Below are 18671 nucleotides of genomic sequence, written 5' to 3'. Positions count from 1 at the left end.
GTTGCCTTTTACCCATGCTCGGGTCTTAAAATCTTTTACCCAGTTTAGGAACAGGAAGAATTCTCCTGATTAGAGAAGGATGCATGAAGAACCCTGAACCTAAATTTCAAACCATCACCATTCATAAATCCGGGCAGCAAGGTATATGTAAAGGCACTTAGTTCTTAGAGGTGGTGCTCAAGCCACCCAGACAGCACCTGTCATTCAAGAACACTACTCAATGGGCTCCAGGTGCCAGAGGCACACAGCCCTAGGCCTGTGGTGGTGATAAAGGACAGGAAGGCAGCAAATAGGCCAGGAGACCTATTTTAGGGTGGCCAGAGACTTCACCTCTGAGAGGGCTGCACTAAGGTGGGGAGGAAAGTACCGAATGCAAGGACTATTACCAGGTGGAAATTAGAGGACATTGTACTGTTTATTAAACTAGCAGCTTTATTGCCCTTTAAGGTCCCTATCTTAACTTAAGGAGATTTCTAAGTGCCTGAGGGAGGAAAACCTGTAGGAAATGATGGAGATCAGGGAAAAGGCCTTGAGAATCCTGGAGTGGGATCACAGTGAGAGTCTGGTCAGCCTGGGAGGCAGACACCACAAAAGTTAGAAGTGGCTCTGCCTCTGGCCTTTGTTCACCACTGCTCAGTCCTCTCAGCTCCTGGGTTACCCGTGCCTCAGTCGCCAGCCATTCTGCTCCTATGCCAGCACTGCCACCTCCTTCCTTGGTCTGCTGCTGCAAGCGTCTCCGGGCACGCCGCCGACCCTGCCACACTCGGTGCCCCAAGCTACAGCGCCAGCTCACTGAAGAGAGCAACATCCTGTTCCCTGTCTCGCCTTGAGACCCTTCTTGGGCTGCCTCAGGTCCTCTGGGCACCTGTTCTGCCAGTGCTGCATGGCCCCACTGCCTCTCTTCTCCGGTGGCTAGATGCCTTTGAGGTGTCATGGGCAGCTCCCCTGGCTGCCAAGGGCTCTGCACGGCCCAGTCCTGCACCATCTCTCCAGCTTCTATAACCATTTCTTCCACCCCTTCTTCACCGTGGTCCCCTGCACATCCTTGCTGCCCCTCCTCACAATTTTTTTTCTGTCCATCTAGTTTAAATCTCTTGCTCGTTCCTCCCTGGTGAGACTCCCCAGTTCCACCTCCCTCTGACCACAGTCTCTTGGTTCCCTGTACTATTTGGCACCCCAATGCTTCCCTTAACACTTGGACCAGGGCAGCAGTGAGCTGGGTAAAAGGAGCAGGGGGTAAGGGGATGGGTGTTGCAGACAGCAGAGAGCTGGGGGAGATGGGCTGCACAAGGGGAAGCAGCCCCCAGTCCCGACCCCGGGAGGAACGGTGCTGGTACTGGAGGCTTCGGCAGTAATTAGCTGCTGCTTGGCAGCAGTTCTGTAGCCGCCCGGCCACCCGGCTGGTCACATTGGCTGCCACATTGTGACTGAGATCAAAGGGGTCCTGGAGATTCATGGGGCCAAGGCGCAGACCCTCCCAGAGATTAGAGGGCAGGCCCCCTGCCACAGGCAGTGCCTGACCCTCCCGCAGGGACAGCAGTGAGCCACGAAGATCCCAACAAGAGATGCTGGAGAAGAACTGGGCGAGCAGGGAACCTGGAGGAGGAAGACCGGGGAAAGGGGTCACTCAGAGACCAGAACTGAGAAAGCCCTGCATCAGAGCCGTGCTTGGCAGGACTGACTCTCTTCCAATGACTCAGAAAAGTGCCAGGTGCCAGGCTCCTCTGATCCCTGTGAACAAGAGGTTGAGCCTCTCTCCCAGTGCCCCTGGCAGAGTCCTTCCCCAGATGCTGTTCCTTCCCTCGCTAGCAGTGTAACCACGGGCAAGCCACTTAACTGCTCCGAGGCATGGTTTCTTCATCTGTAAAATGGCATTAGTGATACTAGTTATGCCAAAAGGTTGCTGTTAAGTCCATGCCTGCCACAGAGTAACTGTGTGATGTGTTACCTACACTTGTGATTAACATCATTTGTTAGTCCTCTATCGGGCCCCCCAAACTCACTGAGGGGTTCCTTGTTGATACTGGGCTCCAGTCCTGAGGCATCTCTAGGGAAACTACAATCCCAGCCATCGACCTCCACCTGTTCACCCTCACCTGTGAAAATGAAAAAGGTGAGGGTTAGCCTGGAAGCAGAAAGACTGGGGATGGTGAGGGGTGGAAATGGGGGTGACAGCAGAGATCCCATTCCCAGATTAGCTTCTGTGTCTAAGTGGATGAAGAAGAGGAAAGAAGGTAACAAGAAAAAGAGGGTGGAAGCTGGTGGCTATACCTGCTTTCTGGGTGAGCTGGGATACAGTGGGCAACACAGGAGGGTCCCTGGTCTGAAGGAAATATATCACGAGCAAGGTCAAAGCGTAGTTATTGAGAAGGGGGCCGCTCCCTGTGTAAATAATCAATTCCAGTTAGATTAGAGTGCTTCCAATCCCCTCCTTGGCAGGTTTCTCAACCCTGCCTTCTGCGCCTGCCTCCCTTCTCCCCTGAATCCCTGCCTTTGCCTCAACACCAACCTAGCCCAAAGTCTGTCCTCTGATTCTCACCTGACAGCCCTCGACCCTGAGCCCAGCAGCGGACAGTGTACACGAGGGGTCGTACTCGCCCATCCAGGTCAGAACAGAGATTCAGGAAACGAGAGTTATGTAGGGCCAGCCTGGGACAGAGAGGAGTCAAGGGTGTTAGGGTTCAGGAACCCTCTGACCCCATCACCTCCAGCTCTCATTCCAGACCTCTGTAACGGGCACCAGCCGGAGTAAGGCCAGGAGAGGGTTTCCAAAGTGTTTGCTGACACACTGGTCTTGTGAAAGCATGCCCAAAAGCAGGTCAAATTTGTTTGGGAAACAATACATCCCATTATGCCAGTCCAGGACATTCATGGAGCATGTTACCATAAGACTGCTCAGAGCCTTTACTATGGGAAGCAACCAAAGATGGAGGGAGGGAGAAAGGGAGGAAAGAGGAGCAAGAAAAGGATGAAGTCTGTTTGCATTTAACTTAGCATTTCCCAAATTTACTCAGCCATGCAACTTTTCTAAATCCCTTAAAAATCGTATTCCAAGGATCACACTTTACAGTCACTAAAATGGCAGCCAGACAGAACATGAGCAGCAAAGAGAGGGATGGGACCAAACAAGGCTAACCTTGGGCTTACCAGGTACAGGGGCTCCCCACATCAGGACTCCCTCACCCACCCAAGAATGCTCAGCTGGCCTTCCCCAACAACCCCACTGTAAAGGTACCGGTTACTGAGGGAGACGTCACCGTGGAGACCTGAAGGCCGATGGCAGAACTTGACCACGGGGCGTCGGGCAGAGGGCACAGTTTGGACTCGGTACACTCCAGGGACACAGCCCCGAAGAATGGATCCCACCAGCTCCAGCATGGCTGCCCCCTCTGTTTTCTCTCCCTTCAGGGCCTCTGCTAGTTCCAGGGCCTTCCCTAAGTCCCCCTCTTCGCGGTCCTCCCGCAGTGGTGAGGCTGGAGGCAGGGACTGGGGAGAGGCAAGGGTCTCAGAAGCCAAAGCAGAGTCTGGAGTCTGGGGTGTCAGGGAGGAGGAAGGGACTTCAAAGTCCAGGGTTTCTGAGTCTTGGGGAGAAGCTGGAGGCTGTGAGTCCAGAGGGGAAGCTGGGGTGCAGGCCAGAGCTCGAGGATCCAGTGGAGATGCCAGGGCCGAGTCCAAAGATGGAGACTCTGGAGCCTTTGGGGCTGGCTGTGGAGGGAAACGAGCTGGGTGCGTGCTTCTCCTGCTGCCCCCTAACTGAGGAATATTCTGGAAGATATATTTGTTACTTACTGCTTATTATGTGCTAGGCCCTACTCTAAGGGCTTTATATATATTAACTCAGTTAAGTCTCACAACCCTTTTTTAAAATAAAAAATAACCTTTTGATGCCACAAAACAAATGGTCTATTCTACAAAAATGTCATTGTTGTGAAAGACAACAAAAAGACAGAGGAACTGTTCCAGATTAAAGAAGACCAAAGAGACATCACAAGTCTGTTGTTAAGGTAGCTGACAAAACTAGATTAAAGTCTTGTGAAGGTTTATACTTGTATCAGTGTAATATTTCCTCAGCTTGATAGGCATACTGTGGTTATCACTAGAATACCTTTGTTCTAGGTAATACTGGAGTATTAAGGGGCAAAAAAGCATGATGTATGCAACCTACTCTCAAATGACTCAGAAAATTAAGTGTGTGTGTGTGTGTGTGTGTGTGTGTGTGTGTGAGTATAGACAGACAGATGACAGAAGAAATTTTATTTTAATAATAACACCTTCTGGAACAAAACAACAGCAGATTCACAGACTCCAAGAAGGGACTAGTGGTTACCAAAGAGGAAGGGTTGGGGAGGGTGGGTGGGGAGGGAGAAGGGAATTAAGGGGCACTATAATTCACAATCACAATGTAGGTATGTCACGGGGAAGGCAGCACAGCATGGAGAATGACTCTATAGTACTGACTCTATAGCATCTTACTATGCTGATAGACAGTGCCTGCAATGGGGGGGATGAAGACTTGATAATATGGGTGAATGTTGAAACCACAATGTTGTTCATGGGAGACCTTCCTAAGATTGTATACCAATGACACTTTAATAAAATAATAATAATAACAACCCCTTCTGTGGGGCAGGGGGCATATGGGAACTCTGTACTTTCCACTCTATTATGCTATAACCTAAAACTGCTCTAAAAATAAAGTCTTTAAAAAAAAATTACCCTTTCCTATTCCAAAAGCAGAATCTGTACATTAAATGTAAGAAAACACAGATAAGCAAGAACATAACCCAAAAATTACCTTACTGTAAGTTCCTTTATATATATATTCTAAAATATTATACACACCATTTTTAAATGTTTTTTTTTCCTGTTACAAATGCCCTCTGTCCCACATCAATTCATTTTCATCCTAATACCCATCCACAGTCACACTTTCTCCACTTACAGTAATCCTTTCAGGCAGGTCCCATTAGCCCCATCTTACAATCAGGAACTACGGCATAAGCGGTAACTGGCTTGCCCAGAGTCACACAACCGTCCCCACTGACTCTTCCCAGCTTCCTCCCTGCTCACTCACCTGGGGCTCTTCCAGATCACCCAGGTCCAAGAAAAGATCAAGATCACAGCCATGGACATCAAAGCTGTTTATGGAAGAGCCGAAAGGATGGACCACACAGCCTGTGTGCCAAGCAGAGAACAGAGGTCGAGAGACGTTGGGGAGGGGCAAGGGGTGAATACAATGGGACACAAAGATGGAAGAGCAACCTAACCAACCCTCCTAGCTGAGGGAGGACTGGGGCTGCCGACGCGGCAGAGGAGAGGGCAAGGAGGGCTCGCAGTGAGGGAGGTGACTCACCAGGGAAGAACTCTGTGAAGACCTCCTGTATCAGGGCCACCACGAGGCTTCGAAGCTGCCGCTCAGCCTCAGACAACTCCCTCAGTCCCACAAGCTTTACCATTTGTGCCTCCACATCTGGGGCCTCAGCTAATGCTTTGGCCAGCTGGTGACTGTCAGGGGCCACTCCCTTGGGGGATTTGGAGGTCGGCCTCTGGAACTCTTTCTGCTCCCGTGGCCGCACCCGCAGGCGATGTCCTCCCAGGCTGTGCTGAGGCTGTGACAAGACAGCTTCCCGGGCACTCATGTCCCCCATCTCCACAATGGCAAACACTCCCTGGCAAACCACAACAGGGACAGGCATGATTTTGGAACCAAGAATCCAAATACATGGTCTGACAGTGGGTGAGAATCTTTGAAATGGGAATCACTCTAAAAATTGGGAATATCTGTGGTGGGGGGCATGGGGAGGGCTGTACAACACAGAGAAGATGAGTAGGGATTCTGCAGTATCTTACTACACTGATGGACAGTGACTGTAATGGGGTTTGTGGGGGGGGACTTGGTGAAGGGGGGAGCCTAGTAAACATACTGTTCTTCGTGTAATTGTAGATTACTGATACCAAAATTAAAATATAAAAAATAAAAATAAAAATAATAAAAAAATTGGGAATATCTGCTTCATGTTAAAGCCATTCTTTCCCTCATTCCTAATCCACACAGTCTGCCTCTGAAAATCTCATTTTACCTATTTCATTGTCCTCTACTCTTTATACCACAACCCATCTAACATTTCCTAGTTCAATTAGACTCTTCTTACCACTATGAATCCATGTAATGAACTTGTGCTGGGTGTAAATATAACCATGTAAGCCCTACCTTCGACAAACTGACCATCTGGGAAATTACATAGTATGACAGAGTGCCAATAGGATCTGGTTGAATTCAGTGATATTCACTGGGCCATGTTTTTTTCAAAAGGAATGTATTAACAGGAGCAGGAAAAATATGATTACCATAAGGCAAAAGTTCCTATTCTTTCATATTCTCTCCAGTGGAAAAGCCAGAGCCTCGTCCTGCTTAGAAAAAGGAACCCTCTACAGTAATCAAAACAATGTGACGCCGGCATAAAGAAGGGAAAGGAATCGAGACTTTAGAAACAAACCCAAACATCTACAGTCAACCGAAGTGCCGACACCATTCAATGGGAAATGGACACTCTTCTCAACAACTGGGTAGCCACATGCAAAAGAGTGATGCTGGACCTCTCCCTCATGCCACATACAAAAGTCAACTGGAGGACAGGCTCACCAGCACACAGGCCTCAATCACAGGTGGGGAATGACCGATAATGGGTAGGCAAATTCTTTTAAGATAATTAAAACATCCTGGAATTAAATAGCAGTGATGGTTGCAGAACCTCACAAAATACTAATAACCACTGAATGTAGTCTCAGTGTAACTTTAACAGGGGGAATCTTATGCTATGTAAGTCATATCTCAACTGAAAATGAAAGAGGGGTACCCTTCCTACCGTCACTTCTACCCTTATGACAAACAGAGCAAAGAACCAAAGTAAAACCATGGACAAAGACAGACACTTGGACCTGCACAGGTCAATCTTCTGCCTGAGGAAGATCACTAACTCTAGTGAACAGATAAAATCCAAGAGGGGCCAAGGTGGGGTGGAGGGGAGGTTCACAAAGCTGGAATAATCCAGGTACTGTGGTGTCCAGCAAAGAGAAGCCACATTAGGTACCAACCCAAAGAGGCTGCTGGTTTCTCTCTCTCATTTCTTTCGGTATTTGGCACACCTGACTCATTCTTCACCCCCAGAGCCATTCGCTCTACCTTGTCCTTGTCCATGACCACACTGGCCACAGGTCCAAACACCTGGAAGTACTCAGAAAGCTGAGTAGAATCCACATCCCGGGGAAAGCCACTAACAAACACACTTCGAAGCCCCTGGGCCTTTCGAGCAGCTCTCAGTTCTACCAGGTGTTGGTGCTTCCGGCCTCCCAAGTGGGCATCTAAGCTGGGTCCTGCAAAGACAAATATGAAACAAAAACATCCAAATCACTCTTCACTGTTCCTACCCCTTCCTCTCATCCTGGCCCCTTTCACCTTCCTCTCAACTATTTGTCTATATAGAGCATTCTTTCCAAGTGGTTCCCAGGAGAATTGGCCACATTACAAGATTTCTGTAAACCATCTATAAGTCCTAGGTAGAGAGCAACAACTGAAAACTGTAAAGAAATTCACAGGGAACTTTTTCAGGTCATATAAAGAACTAAATAAATCAGGACTCCAGACTATTTCCTATGATCATCTCTGAGTATGGTATAGACTGCAAGTGCAAGACCTCAAGTTACACTGACCAAGTTTAAATCTTAGCTCTGGCAAGCTGTGTGAGACCTTGGGAAATTTACTTAACCTTTCTGTGCATCAGTTTCCTCAGATATAAAATGGAAATAATAATAGTACCTTCCACATTGGTATTATTCCTATGGAGCATTTGGCAGAGAGTATATGGCAAATGTGGGAAAAGGTAGCTGCTATTTTATTTTTATTGCATTTTGAACCAGCTTCTTGATGTCACCAGTGTGTATGTGGAGCCAGGGAACACTATCCTGGATTTGTGGGTTACCCTACTGGACAAATAGTGTCAGTGCCATATTCACTAAGAAAAAGAACGAAAGACCCCGTTCAGGGAAGACCATGATTCCAGACTTCAAAAGTGGAATTTAAAGTGTCACTAAGCCTCTTGCACTGTGATACAAGGGCCTCATCTACTTTTCCAAACCCACTTTCCAGTCAATGCCATGGCCCTACCTTTTGGTAGCTCCTCCTGTAGGGCTCCCCTTTAATCACTACCTTTTCTGTAACCCCACAGCTTCGCAAACATATCTAGAACAATGAAACTGTCCCCAACTCTAGATGGTGAGCTCCTTCATCTCTGATCCCCTCTCTCAACCCTAGAGCCCAGCAGAGTACCAGGCACAAAGGGGATGCCCAATATACGACGGCCAAAGAGGGAATAAAATAATGAAACTTCCGTCATGGAAATTTCGGATACTGGAGGTAAGGTAGTGAGGCTGTCCCCACTCTGGAATCCCTTCGGATAGGCGGAGTGAAAACCGAGGTGAGTGACCCTACCAACCGACGTGACAACCATAACCTAAACCCTACCTTTCACTAGGACCCAAGGAAGAAAACCCGCAACCACCCCTCTCATAGCCACCGCTTACGGTTGGCTGTAGTAACGTGGCAGAGGCGGCAGCGGAAACCCCTACGCTGCAGCGGTTCGACATCCGAATCCACCGCCGCCATTGCGACTCTTCAGGACGGACAAAACACTACCGCTTGTCACCACCGGAACTCCTACAAATAGCAACGCGATCGGAAGCAACTTCCGCTAGTCCAATAGGAAGTGACGTATAATAGGCATGGGCACACTCCTGCAGAAACCAAGCTCCTTCGACTCAGGGTTCCGTTTCCAGCCTGTGCTGTCTCCAAAGCCGTCCTACTACGGTGTTTATCTGCATGCGGTAAGCTGATTGGTATGCTCTGAGCTGTTCAGGCGTTGATTGACCCAAAGATCGTGAATATTCATAACAGCAGCCACAAAGGCTGGCGCCGGGTTCACAGCCTGAGCTTTTCTCCCTGAGTGGTCCCGGGTGGTGTCTTCCTTCCTTCGAGGGGCGATAGAAACTCTCGCGCCTGTATCTTCAACCTCGTATTTTCCTGACTAATAAAGGCAGAGGATAAGCAGCCTCCACGTAGCCCAGGGCCGTCCCTGGACTTCCAACTCCTTAGGGTTGTTACGCTCTCCCTCTGCCCTGGGTCCTCCCCCAAAATGGGTGTTCTGCGACCGTTTCCTAGCTCTGGTTGAGGAGCTCTGCCCCGACCGTGCACCTTCCTGCCTCCACGGGGCCACATCCAGACCACTGCGGTCCCGGTGAGTTACGATTTCCTTCCGCAATAATGGGCTGCGTGGAGCACTCACGAGGCGCCAAAGCCACCCGCCCACTTCAAGGCATGCAATGGAGAGGGAAGGTAGTGCTTTTCCCTAGACTGGTTTACTCGTCAGTTCCTCCCAACTCTACTGAGGGTGAGCTCAGAACCGGAAGAGTAAAGATGCTGGGGAGGCCCTAGAAAGAGATCGTGGGATGGAGAGGACTATCAGATGGGCTAAGTAGCTCTTGCTGTGGTTATCAACCCATAGCTTTGGATTGTAGAAAGAGCAGTGGACCTGAGGCAGACATCTCAACCTCCGAAACCTTGAGCAACTGGCAACTGCTGAGGCTGTTCCCCATTCCTAAAGGAAGTGCCCAAGAAGCACATAGTAGGCTTAACTTTTCTCTCCTATGGGTCCAGCTGTCTCCCAAACCTAAGAAGGCAGTAAAAACAGCACTAGAGCTGCTCCAATATCAAGTTGCTGAGACTGGCCTTGGGGATCCTTGATGCCAGTCTATGCAAACACACCACACAGCTAGGTGGTAAACTTCCTCCCTGCAGTATCTCCCTGTAGGTAGGCTACATCTTGCCCTGGTCTCTCACAATTCCCCAGATTCCATAAAAAGCACCTCATGCCCCGCCCCCCTCCAATGGAGGCCCCAGCCATCCAGAGAACCAGTTCATCCCAAGTGCTTTGAATGAGTATGTGCCAAGATGGAGCTTGGGTACAGTTTGGGTCCTACAAGAAAGCTAGCTGAATAGCCTGCCTTCAAGGCTGCATATCTCATAAAGCTGTTCCCAGCTTTATGTACCTCTTTTACTGTCCTTTGTCCTTTATTTTCCCAATTGAAGACACCACCCACGCACCCCCTCACCCACATCCATGGCAGAGAACAACTAAGCCAAGAGGAGCTGAAGAAAACAGCTTTTTATTTGTTACTATAAGAACCAATTACAGAATCCGAGGTTAAAAAAACGGACAAAAGATCTTTATTTCTGAGAATTGGCGTACAAAAGGCAAAGGGGACAAGGGGAGGGAAGGAAAGAGAGCATAGGCTGGGGTTGATGCCAGCTTAGGGGCCTCAAACTCCAATTAGGCAAGTCCGGACACCGGACAGGAAGAGAAACCCCCCTATTAGAAAAAAAAAAATAGACATGACAGTCACTGCAGTGCACACCCCCCCTCCCCAACCAGATACCACCACCTCTTCCCCTCCCCCATCCCCTTTCACAAAGGGAGGCAAAATTTTAAAAAAATTAAAAAACCCTCTCCCCAAAACTGTCCAAGACAACTGTGGGACCTACTCCCCAAAACAGGCTAAGTTCCCACAATGGGCCACGTTCCTTCAGTGTTCCCTCCATCACCAGGCACGGAGAAGCAGGGGACAGACAAGCCTTCAAGTGGTAACACCAGAGGGCGCCCAACCTCTCCAAGGACACACTCAGTAGCCTCCTCCCCACCAGTCAAGTCACTCCTCATTCCCTTTGCTACTTGAAGGCAGGGAGGTTGGTAGCCCTGGGCCCATACCCTCTAGCTTTCAGCCCACCTCCCCGACAGATGCTCAGTCCTCCAGGACAATGGGCTCATTGGTGCTGGCAGGATGTGAGGGTGCAGAGAGAGGGACGGAGGGCCGCACTGCAATCAGTGGTGGCTTCACCTTCAGGGGCAGGTTGGGCCGGCGTGCAGCTCGCCGCATTTCCACATGGGTCAGAGCCTTCCGCAGGGCCCTGGACAGAAAGGGGCAAGAGGGACAGAGAAGGCTAAGACCCTTGAGGAGAAACCCCACAGTCCATGCTGCAGTTCTGCCTCCAGCCCATTCTTTTCTGGCATCCCCACCCTGCACCCAGTCTTCCTGGAGCTGGTCTTTCTCAGATACCCACCAATTTTCCATACCCACCAGTCTGGGTTGTCAACCTCTCAGCTCCCTACCTGGTATCTTTTGTGGCCACAAACACCACGGGATTGGGGGCATCAGCTGGGTTTAGTTTCTGACGCTTGGCTGCTGGCTGTGAGCCTGAGCGAATCCCTGAGGCCAGAGGCCTTCCATTGGCAGAGAATGGGACCCCTGCCCCTGCCATCTGGAAAAGGGTGGGGCAGCACAATGAGAGGGGCTCCCACAGACTCCTACCAGAAATAAAAGCCCATCCCTAGCAGCTTGGCCTGCTCCAGTCTGTCAACTCACAGTCTCATAGGCCCGTTTCACCATAATGCCTCCCAGGCCCCGGTTCTGGGTCAGCTGGTTTCTGTTGATTGGTGTCTTGGTACCCCGAGGTGTTTTTGGTTTCAGAGGTGCCTGGGCCACTGCCAGAAAAAAAAGTAAAAGAAAATTCAGAGAACTGTCATACTTTCCCATCTCCACGCAGTCTCCCTGGGCATCCCTGAAAATAGTGATGGAGAGAGGTTCGGCTTGGTGAGCAATTGCCAGTCTTTAAAAAGCACACAAGTGTGATCTTACCAATACAGTAATACTGAATAGCTTAGGAACAAACATGACTAACCTACAATAGTACAGGTTGTTAATCTTTGGACTCAGTGGGAGAGAAAAAAAAGTTGGGGGAGAGAACAGTCTTGATAGTGAAAGGACTGAGAGCCTGGCACCACCACACTGGCTCCCCACCCACACTCACTCTATATCCACAGTCTGGTTCCCCATCCCATACCCAGATCTTTGACGATAGTTGCCAGGGGCAGCCGCACCAGAGGGTGAATCTTCAGTGGAGTCTTGGCAGCCTTAGGAAGTCGAATGGAGCCTGGAGAACGAAAATGGAAGTTTTTGAAGGGGCTTCACTGTTCAGGCCTCTTCTTGAGCCAGAAGCTTCCTAATCTCCTAACAAACCCCTGTAGCCTACTATCCCTACTTTCATTAAACATCCAGAGAAACACTCATCTCTGGCCAAAACAACCCCAAACCTGCCACTAGCCCCACCACTCCTGCCCTTACACTCTGCCTTGATGGCATTTGCATTGATAGGGGCATAGGGTCGTCGGGCAGCCCTCCTCGGCTGTAACAGATCCCTGCACATGCGTCTGGCAAGACGGGTCAGCTTTGTGGTCTGCAGCAGGAATGTTTGCCTGTTTTTAGCCAGCAGCTTGGCCCGGTTGGCGCTGGTTGTATAGGGGGAAAGACTTTGGGCTTCAGGTCTGGATAAATGACCCCTCGAGTGTGGCTCCTGGAAGGACAAAGGAAAAAGGGAGATCACAGATGGGCACTGAAGCTCCCTTCTATTTTCTATTCTCTGCAGAGAACAATTTATTCCTGTCCAGTCTCCATTGCCATCATGACCTGATTCCCCAGCCTCTATCTACCACCACCTCCCATGCACACACACACACACATCAAACCATCACCATAGAAGATGAGTATTCTAGACTTCACAAAGCTCCTGTCAACACTGCCTACAGCTCTCCTCCATTTGTGCCCTATCAGTCCTTACTGTTGTGCCCCGAGCAGCCCCCTCAAGCTGGGTGGGGGTCTTCAGTCCCCCATACTTCTTCCAGTAGATCCAACAGGAAGCACAGAGGCGGCACTGCATATTGGGGGGACCCCAGGCATACCACTGGGCAGACTGTGTGGCTGTAGAAGCAGGGAGAGGAGGCGAGGGAGTGGTGGAAAAAAGCATGCCACCTGAGCCCCTCAGGCTCTTGGGCCAGAGCAGACTTCTCACGCACCCTCAACACCCTTGTCCCTCGTGGAACTCACTGTGGCAGCTCTCGCAAGTCAAGCCCTTCTGGAATCCAGCCCCATTCATACCAGGTTTCGAGCCCACAGAGATGATCTGATTGGGGTTTGGCTTAGTGCTAATGGGGACAACAGTAGGGAGAAACCAGGAACTGGTCAAGGGAAAGAATTCATTTCCACTTTGTCTTTGCCCCTGCCCGCACCCCCCCCCACCCCCCAATCACTAAGGAAAGCACAGCCTGGGGGAAGAAAAGGAAAACATGGCAGTCTGCTCACCCATCATACTTACTAGGTGGGGATATAGACTTGTTTCAGTTTGCTGTCTGCTTCAGCAGCTTTCAATCTTTTCTGCAGGAAGGAAAAAAAGAGAGCATTTCAGCAGGAGGAAGTTGTCAACTTCAAAGGCAGGGGTGGGCAGGTCTCTGAGCCAGCCTCCCTGGCCCAGACCATACCTGCTGAATATAGCGGTCTGTGGTTTTCCACATGTAATAAAACTGGACTATGCTGGCAAGTGACTTCCAGGGTAGCTAAGGAGGCAGAGAGGAAGGATGAGCTGACATTGGCCCCAGGTCCTGGTTCCCTCACCTACCGTCTCTTCCACCTTTCCTCCTAGCCCTGTCCACTTACAAAGTCCTGACGAATATCATTGAAATCCTTCCCATACTTCTCCAGGGCCTCCTCAAATAGCATGGCCTCCGAGGCAGACCATTCTTCCATCTCATCCCGACACAGCACCGGGCCCCCCTGGGGCACCAGGGTGGACATGGCTTTAGCCAGGTCATAGCCATTCCTTTGCAAGGTATCCATTGCGTGAAACTACAGGGGAGGTGGGAAACAATGTGGATGACCACTGCTAGGATATCCCCTGGCACCGCTCCCCTGCTGCTCTTTAAATACTCCCACACCCTCAGCAACACCCTCATCTCCTGTCCCCAAGCTCTGTAGGTCCCTGAAAGTCCAGTCTGCCCAACTAACCACCAACTTGTGCTCACCAGGGTGATGTCTCGGGAGGCAGCAGCTGCACTCATGTGCAGGCTTGGCTGCCGAATGGAGCTACTGCAATCTAGGGCTCTTGCAAAGGTCCCCACCGCCCTGAGGAAGACATTGAGAAGTCAAGAGAGAAAGGAGGAGAAAGCACCAGGGGGCTAAGGTACTAAGCAAGATGAGAAAAAAGGAAAACACTCATACCAAAAATAAATCAATAAATAATGTGCATCTCTAAGAATGAGACTCAGAACTATGTCCAGTCCACACCTGCCCCAGCCCACCTTCCCCATCCACCCACCCCTCACCGGGCCACCACGAGAAATTGATCAATCTGCCGGTCTGTTAGAGGGTTGTCTGGATCCCAGACCTTCATCTCCATCTTCTGTTGGTTTCGATTATCAGATTCTCCTGGGGAACAGGGCAATGGCAACATCAGGGAGAAGACAGTAGGGGTACTGTCAACAGTACCTCATCCCTCCTCATCTCCTGGTGAGACTGTATCAGCCACTTCAACTCTCAGACTTCCCTTCCCATTTGCCCCTTTCAGGTTCCTATGGTCCCATTCTGTCAGGTCACAGCAGAGAACCATGCACAGTGTGCACTGGACAAGTCCAGGGCACGCCATTCTCAGAGACTATGATGTTACATGACCCGGAAGCCATACAGTCTATCCTGTTACTCACCCTCTGCCAGGCGATCAGGGATCTCAGCTTGGTATTTGCAACCAACTCTGATCTCCCCCTGATCAGCAAGAAGTGTCCTCTGCACAGGGTCAAACACCAGTGAGTAAAAAAAACAGTCCTGGAGATGGGAAAAGAAAAGGTAAGCAAGGCCAGCAGTCCTTGTAAGTAGGGGAAAGTGGGGGACATCCAGAGTTCCCAAGACAGGCTGTCCGTCAACCTCTACCTTATCACAGTTCTACCTTCCTCCTGCCTTTTGGGGCGTTACCTGATCCCCTCCCTCTTCTCCCAATACCTCTTTCTCACCTCCTTTTCCAGGTACTGGCTCAAGATATCTGTCTCATTCAAGAGGGTCACACTGCATTTCCCCCTGCAGGCAAGGTCAGAAAACCCTGGGTGACTCCTCATTCCCTCTCTGCAGCACCTCCACCACACCACCCCCTCCTCTCCATCTTCTAAGTAAGTGCATGCAGGTCACAGTGGCCGATTGTCCTATACCGTATGTGGGTAGCTGGTAATGATTCAAATTGCCGAGAAAGAAAAAGCTCGCGGTGCTTCAATTGATGTCGCTGCTGCTCTGACACCCCCGGCTGCTTTGATTCCTCCTCAAACTCCCCTGGGAGATTAAGGAGGAAGAAACCAAGTCAGAAAATTATTCAGAAAGAGGCCCCCTTGGAAACTCCAACCCAGGAAAAACATTTCCTATCTCAGTTCTTTCTCTCACACTCCCCAGGCATCTGCCCACCATACCCTTACCCCACCAGCTTTCCCTATTAGCCCTCTCCTCTCTCCCCATTACAGGTGCTCCCAACTCTCTATCACTAGTGAGCCTCTGACAGTACAAAGAATGCCTCAGAAATACATCCCAAGCCCAAGGACCAATGCTCAGACACCATTCATAAAGCACAAATCTGCCCACACCAGGCCCAGCAAGAGTATCACACTTGTCTCTTTCTTGCTAAAGCAGCCTGCGGTCCAGAAACCAGTAAGATGGAAAAACATCACACAAGGTTGTGTTTACCAGTTCCTCTTTTCAGATTTCAGGAGACTGTTCTTAAACATCACATGCAACTCTAACTATCCCTCAGTTTCTACTTGGCTAATAATAGTTTGTGGGGCTTTCAAGGACAGTACCTCTCAAGCCAGTGCCAACACCTTCCTCACCAAGGAGCTGCAACTTGCCCTGAAGCCTCGGTGGAAAGAGTTAACTTGGCTGGGATCCAACCAAAGTAGGAGGGGGCAGAAGAGCCACAGGCCCAGGCTCATTGGTGCATTGTTCCCAACCTGGGGGGCAGAGAAGGAGGGGGGTGCCCGCAGCAGGCTCCACCCCTCGCCTGTGTGCTCCGGAAACCCTGTGCTAAGGCAAGGGGGACCACACCCCCCACACCCCTTCTGATTGGACAAGGCCAAGGTCAGCCCCTGCCAGATGGGGCTAAAAACCCCAGAGGGCCAGAACTTGGTAGGCCTAGCTCCTCATTAACTCCTTTATGCCCAAAGGAGCCTGAAATAAGGAGAATAATTTAGGAAGGAGGAACAAGAGGAAAGGGAAAGAAAGCCAAAGAGGAAAGGAAAAAAAAACTAAGGAAAACAGAAGACAACATATTTTTGAAAAGAAGATGAAAGAACAAAGAGAAGGAAGCTAGGACAAAAGGGAAAGATGTCAAATGGAGTGTAGGGTAAGACAGGAGGTGAGAAAGAGGAAAAAGTGCAAGAAAACTTTCCTAGCTTCCTAGTCTCTCCACTCAATGTATTCTTACCACCTCATGATAACAAAATAGGGCTGCTTCCCAGTCTTGCAGGCTTCTAAGTACAATCTCTTCCTCTTCACCTTGACCTTCACAGTCACCACCCACTGTCCCAACAAACCCAAAACTGTTCCCCAAAGGTCCTGCTTTTCTAAAGCTCTTCCTCGTCCTTACTTAAATATTACCATCTCTTTTACACACACCATTCACACAAAAAAACATATTAGGCCTTTCCTTATCATGGTCTCTCCACCCTGCTTCCAACGCTAATGTGGAAAAACAGGCCTCCCTCCACAGACTAGACATTTCCCACCCCCAAACGCACACACCTGCCTTGGGCATGCTACCAGGGGAAATCCCTGCAGAGACATGCCCAGGCCTCAGATCATGGGGAAGGGGAGAAAGGGGGACTGGGCTTGGGGTAGGGGGACGAAGACACTCACTGGCATTACTATCAGCCAGGCTGTTGAGGCTACTAGAAATGTCCCTTCGCCGGAAAAGGCACACAACCTTTGCCTCCACATTTCCATTTGCGGTCTGGGGGGTGGGGGGGGGGGGAATGGCAGTAAAAAAATGGTTATTTGAAAGTCGACATGCATAAAGAGATTAACAGTGAATAAGTTTCTAAGGGATGTAAGTAGAAAACCCCAAGAAATCGTGAATAAAAGGCTTATATTTAAGGAGAGACTTCCAAATCCCTTTCCTTAGCCCCCAAGAGAGAATAGTAAAGTTCCCACTAAGCTCTCAATAGCCTCTCCTGAATACATCCAATGAATGAGTGAATGAATATGAATGGGTACCTCTCTCTCTTTTTCTCTACCAACCCGAGTTAGAGACCTCAGAATAAAGAGACCACAGGGTGGGGGCGGGGAGGGGGGAACAGGACTCTTGCTCCACTCACCTTGTTGAGCTCCTCAATCCGTCTAACCAGGTAAGGATTGCTGGAAGAGTTCTCAAAATAGACGTAATCTGTAGTTGGGGGTGGGGAAGAACCGGGAAGATCAGAGGAGATGACAGAGCCAGAGTACCAAGGGAGGAGGAGAGAGTAGTCGTGAGTGGACCAAAAGGAGATAAGGGTCCAGGTACAGAGGACGCTGAAATGTGGAAGTGGAGAGACAGAGAAAATAAGGGATGCCCCCTCCCCCCTCCCCCACCCAGTTCTAAAATCAGACCCTTCACTCTAAAGTGAGCCCTAAGAAAGAAACGAGAAACACGGGGTCCTGTAGCACCCACAACTCAGAGATGGAGTTGCATCCCAGTCTGGGAGAAGCGAGCAATTGTCCACTCCAGCGCAGGGCCCCTACCTTTGCGAACAATAACGCCCTGGGAGAGGAAACCTCCCGGCGGCTCCCCTCGGGTGGGAGAGTGGTCGCTGCGCCCCTCCGGGCCCCCCCCCACCCCTGTGTGCTCTGTCAGCTCCTTTGGAACCACTTTCCCAAGCCCCACTCCCCGACCCGGGGACGCCAAGCGCAGCCCTGAGAGTGCCGTCGGGGCTGCCTTCAGCCTCTCTGGGGAGTCTCGGCGCCTGGCCGCGTCGCCGTCCCCGCACCCTCGCACCCTGTGCCCCGGTTCCGGTTCCGGTCCGCTCTCCGGACCACGCCGCCCCAGACGCGGCTGCCCGCGCCGCCAAGTGCCGAGCCTTTCCGGTCCCGGCCCCCAACCTCTCCCGCCCTGGGCCCCGCAGCCCCTACGCCCAGTACTCACCCCCCACCCGGTACATGTTGGCCGCCATGGCCGTTCCCGCCGCCGCCTCCGGACGCACAAAGGGGTCCGGAAGGCTCACTGGGGCAGGGATCGGTTAGAGGAGAAGCCCCGAGCGCGGGGCTGGCGTTTCGCGAAAGTCTCGGTAGGGCCCGCGCAGCAGGCACCTCTGCCGCCTCAGCCGTCGCGGTTCATCCCGGCCCGCGCGGTCGCAGCCGCCGTTACCGCCTCACGCCCGAGACGCCGGGGCCGGCGCCAGTCCGCTCGGCTTCTTCCGGAACGAGCTCGGCTCCCGCAGGACCGGAGCCAGGCTCCGGCTCCCCTCAATTTCGCCGAGCCCCACCAGATTTGGGGCTCTGCCGGCCGAGGGGTAAGCTTGCCGGCCCGCTTCGGGGTTCGCCTCCTTCCGGAACACCTTCGGCCGATCCGGAGAACAAGGCCCGGCGATCGGCTGAGGTCGGAGAGCGAGACCCCACAGCTCGGCCACTTCCGGAAAAGGTTCGGCTCCCTCCGGCCAACCGCGGCCCGGCGCTCGGTTATTTCCGCTGCAGCTCGGCCCCTCCTCCGAGGGCGGATGCAGAGCTGGGCT

The 18671-nt window shown here is 51.1% G+C and overlaps 2 protein-coding genes across 7 annotated transcripts; both read right to left on the bottom strand.

Annotated features, from left to right (window-relative positions):
• Positions 1–412: 412 nt before the first annotated feature.
• TUT1 (terminal uridylyl transferase 1, U6 snRNA-specific) lies at positions 413–8739 on the bottom strand. Of its 4 annotated transcripts, none has more exons than XM_073217645.1 (9): positions 8581–8739; positions 7184–7374; positions 5354–5669; positions 5075–5175; positions 3236–3765; positions 2540–2649; positions 2272–2382; positions 2004–2096; positions 413–1596 (listed from the first exon to the last, which is right to left on the bottom strand). In XM_073217645.1, exons 1-9 carry the CDS (start codon positions 8660–8662, stop codon positions 452–454), a joined length of 2679 nt encoding a protein of 892 aa, XP_073073746.1. In that variant the 5' UTR covers positions 8663–8739; the 3' UTR covers positions 413–451. The 4 variants fall into 4 exon arrangements, with proteins under 4 accessions (XP_073073746.1, XP_017510046.2, XP_073073748.1 ...); XM_017654557.3 differs by having other exon boundaries at positions 3236–3705; XM_073217647.1 differs by having other exon boundaries at positions 3236–3486.
• Positions 8740–10202: 1463 nt separating this feature from the next.
• On the bottom strand, positions 10203–18618 carry MTA2 (metastasis associated 1 family member 2). Of its 3 annotated transcripts, none has more exons than XM_017654562.3 (19): positions 18086–18618; positions 17283–17350; positions 16825–16918; positions 15135–15252; positions 14943–15006; positions 14640–14757; positions 14262–14364; positions 13962–14061; positions 13597–13785; positions 13422–13496; positions 13259–13317; positions 12991–13088; positions 12725–12864; positions 12232–12460; positions 11951–12040; positions 11473–11591; positions 11220–11368; positions 10818–11017; positions 10203–10421 (listed from the first exon to the last, which is right to left on the bottom strand). In XM_017654562.3, the coding sequence occupies exons 1-18, from the start codon at positions 18111–18113 to the stop codon at positions 10852–10854; spliced, it is 2007 nt and encodes a 668-aa protein (XP_017510051.1). In that variant the 5' UTR covers positions 18114–18618; the 3' UTR covers positions 10203–10421; positions 10818–10851. The 3 variants fall into 3 exon arrangements, with proteins under 3 accessions (XP_017510051.1, XP_017510052.1, XP_036851137.1); XM_017654563.3 differs by having other exon boundaries at positions 10837–11017; XM_036995242.2 differs by lacking the exons at positions 10203–10421; positions 18086–18618 and adding an exon at positions 17686–17797 and having other exon boundaries at positions 10505–11017.
• Between the last annotated feature and the right edge of the window lie 53 nt (positions 18619–18671).

The sequence above is a fragment of the Manis javanica genome, chromosome 11 (assembly GCF_040802235.1).
Source record: "Manis javanica isolate MJ-LG chromosome 11, MJ_LKY, whole genome shotgun sequence".
NCBI classification, from domain to species: domain Eukaryota; kingdom Metazoa; phylum Chordata; class Mammalia; order Pholidota; family Manidae; genus Manis; species Manis javanica.
This window is presented reverse-complemented; position numbering and strand designations above follow the sequence as displayed.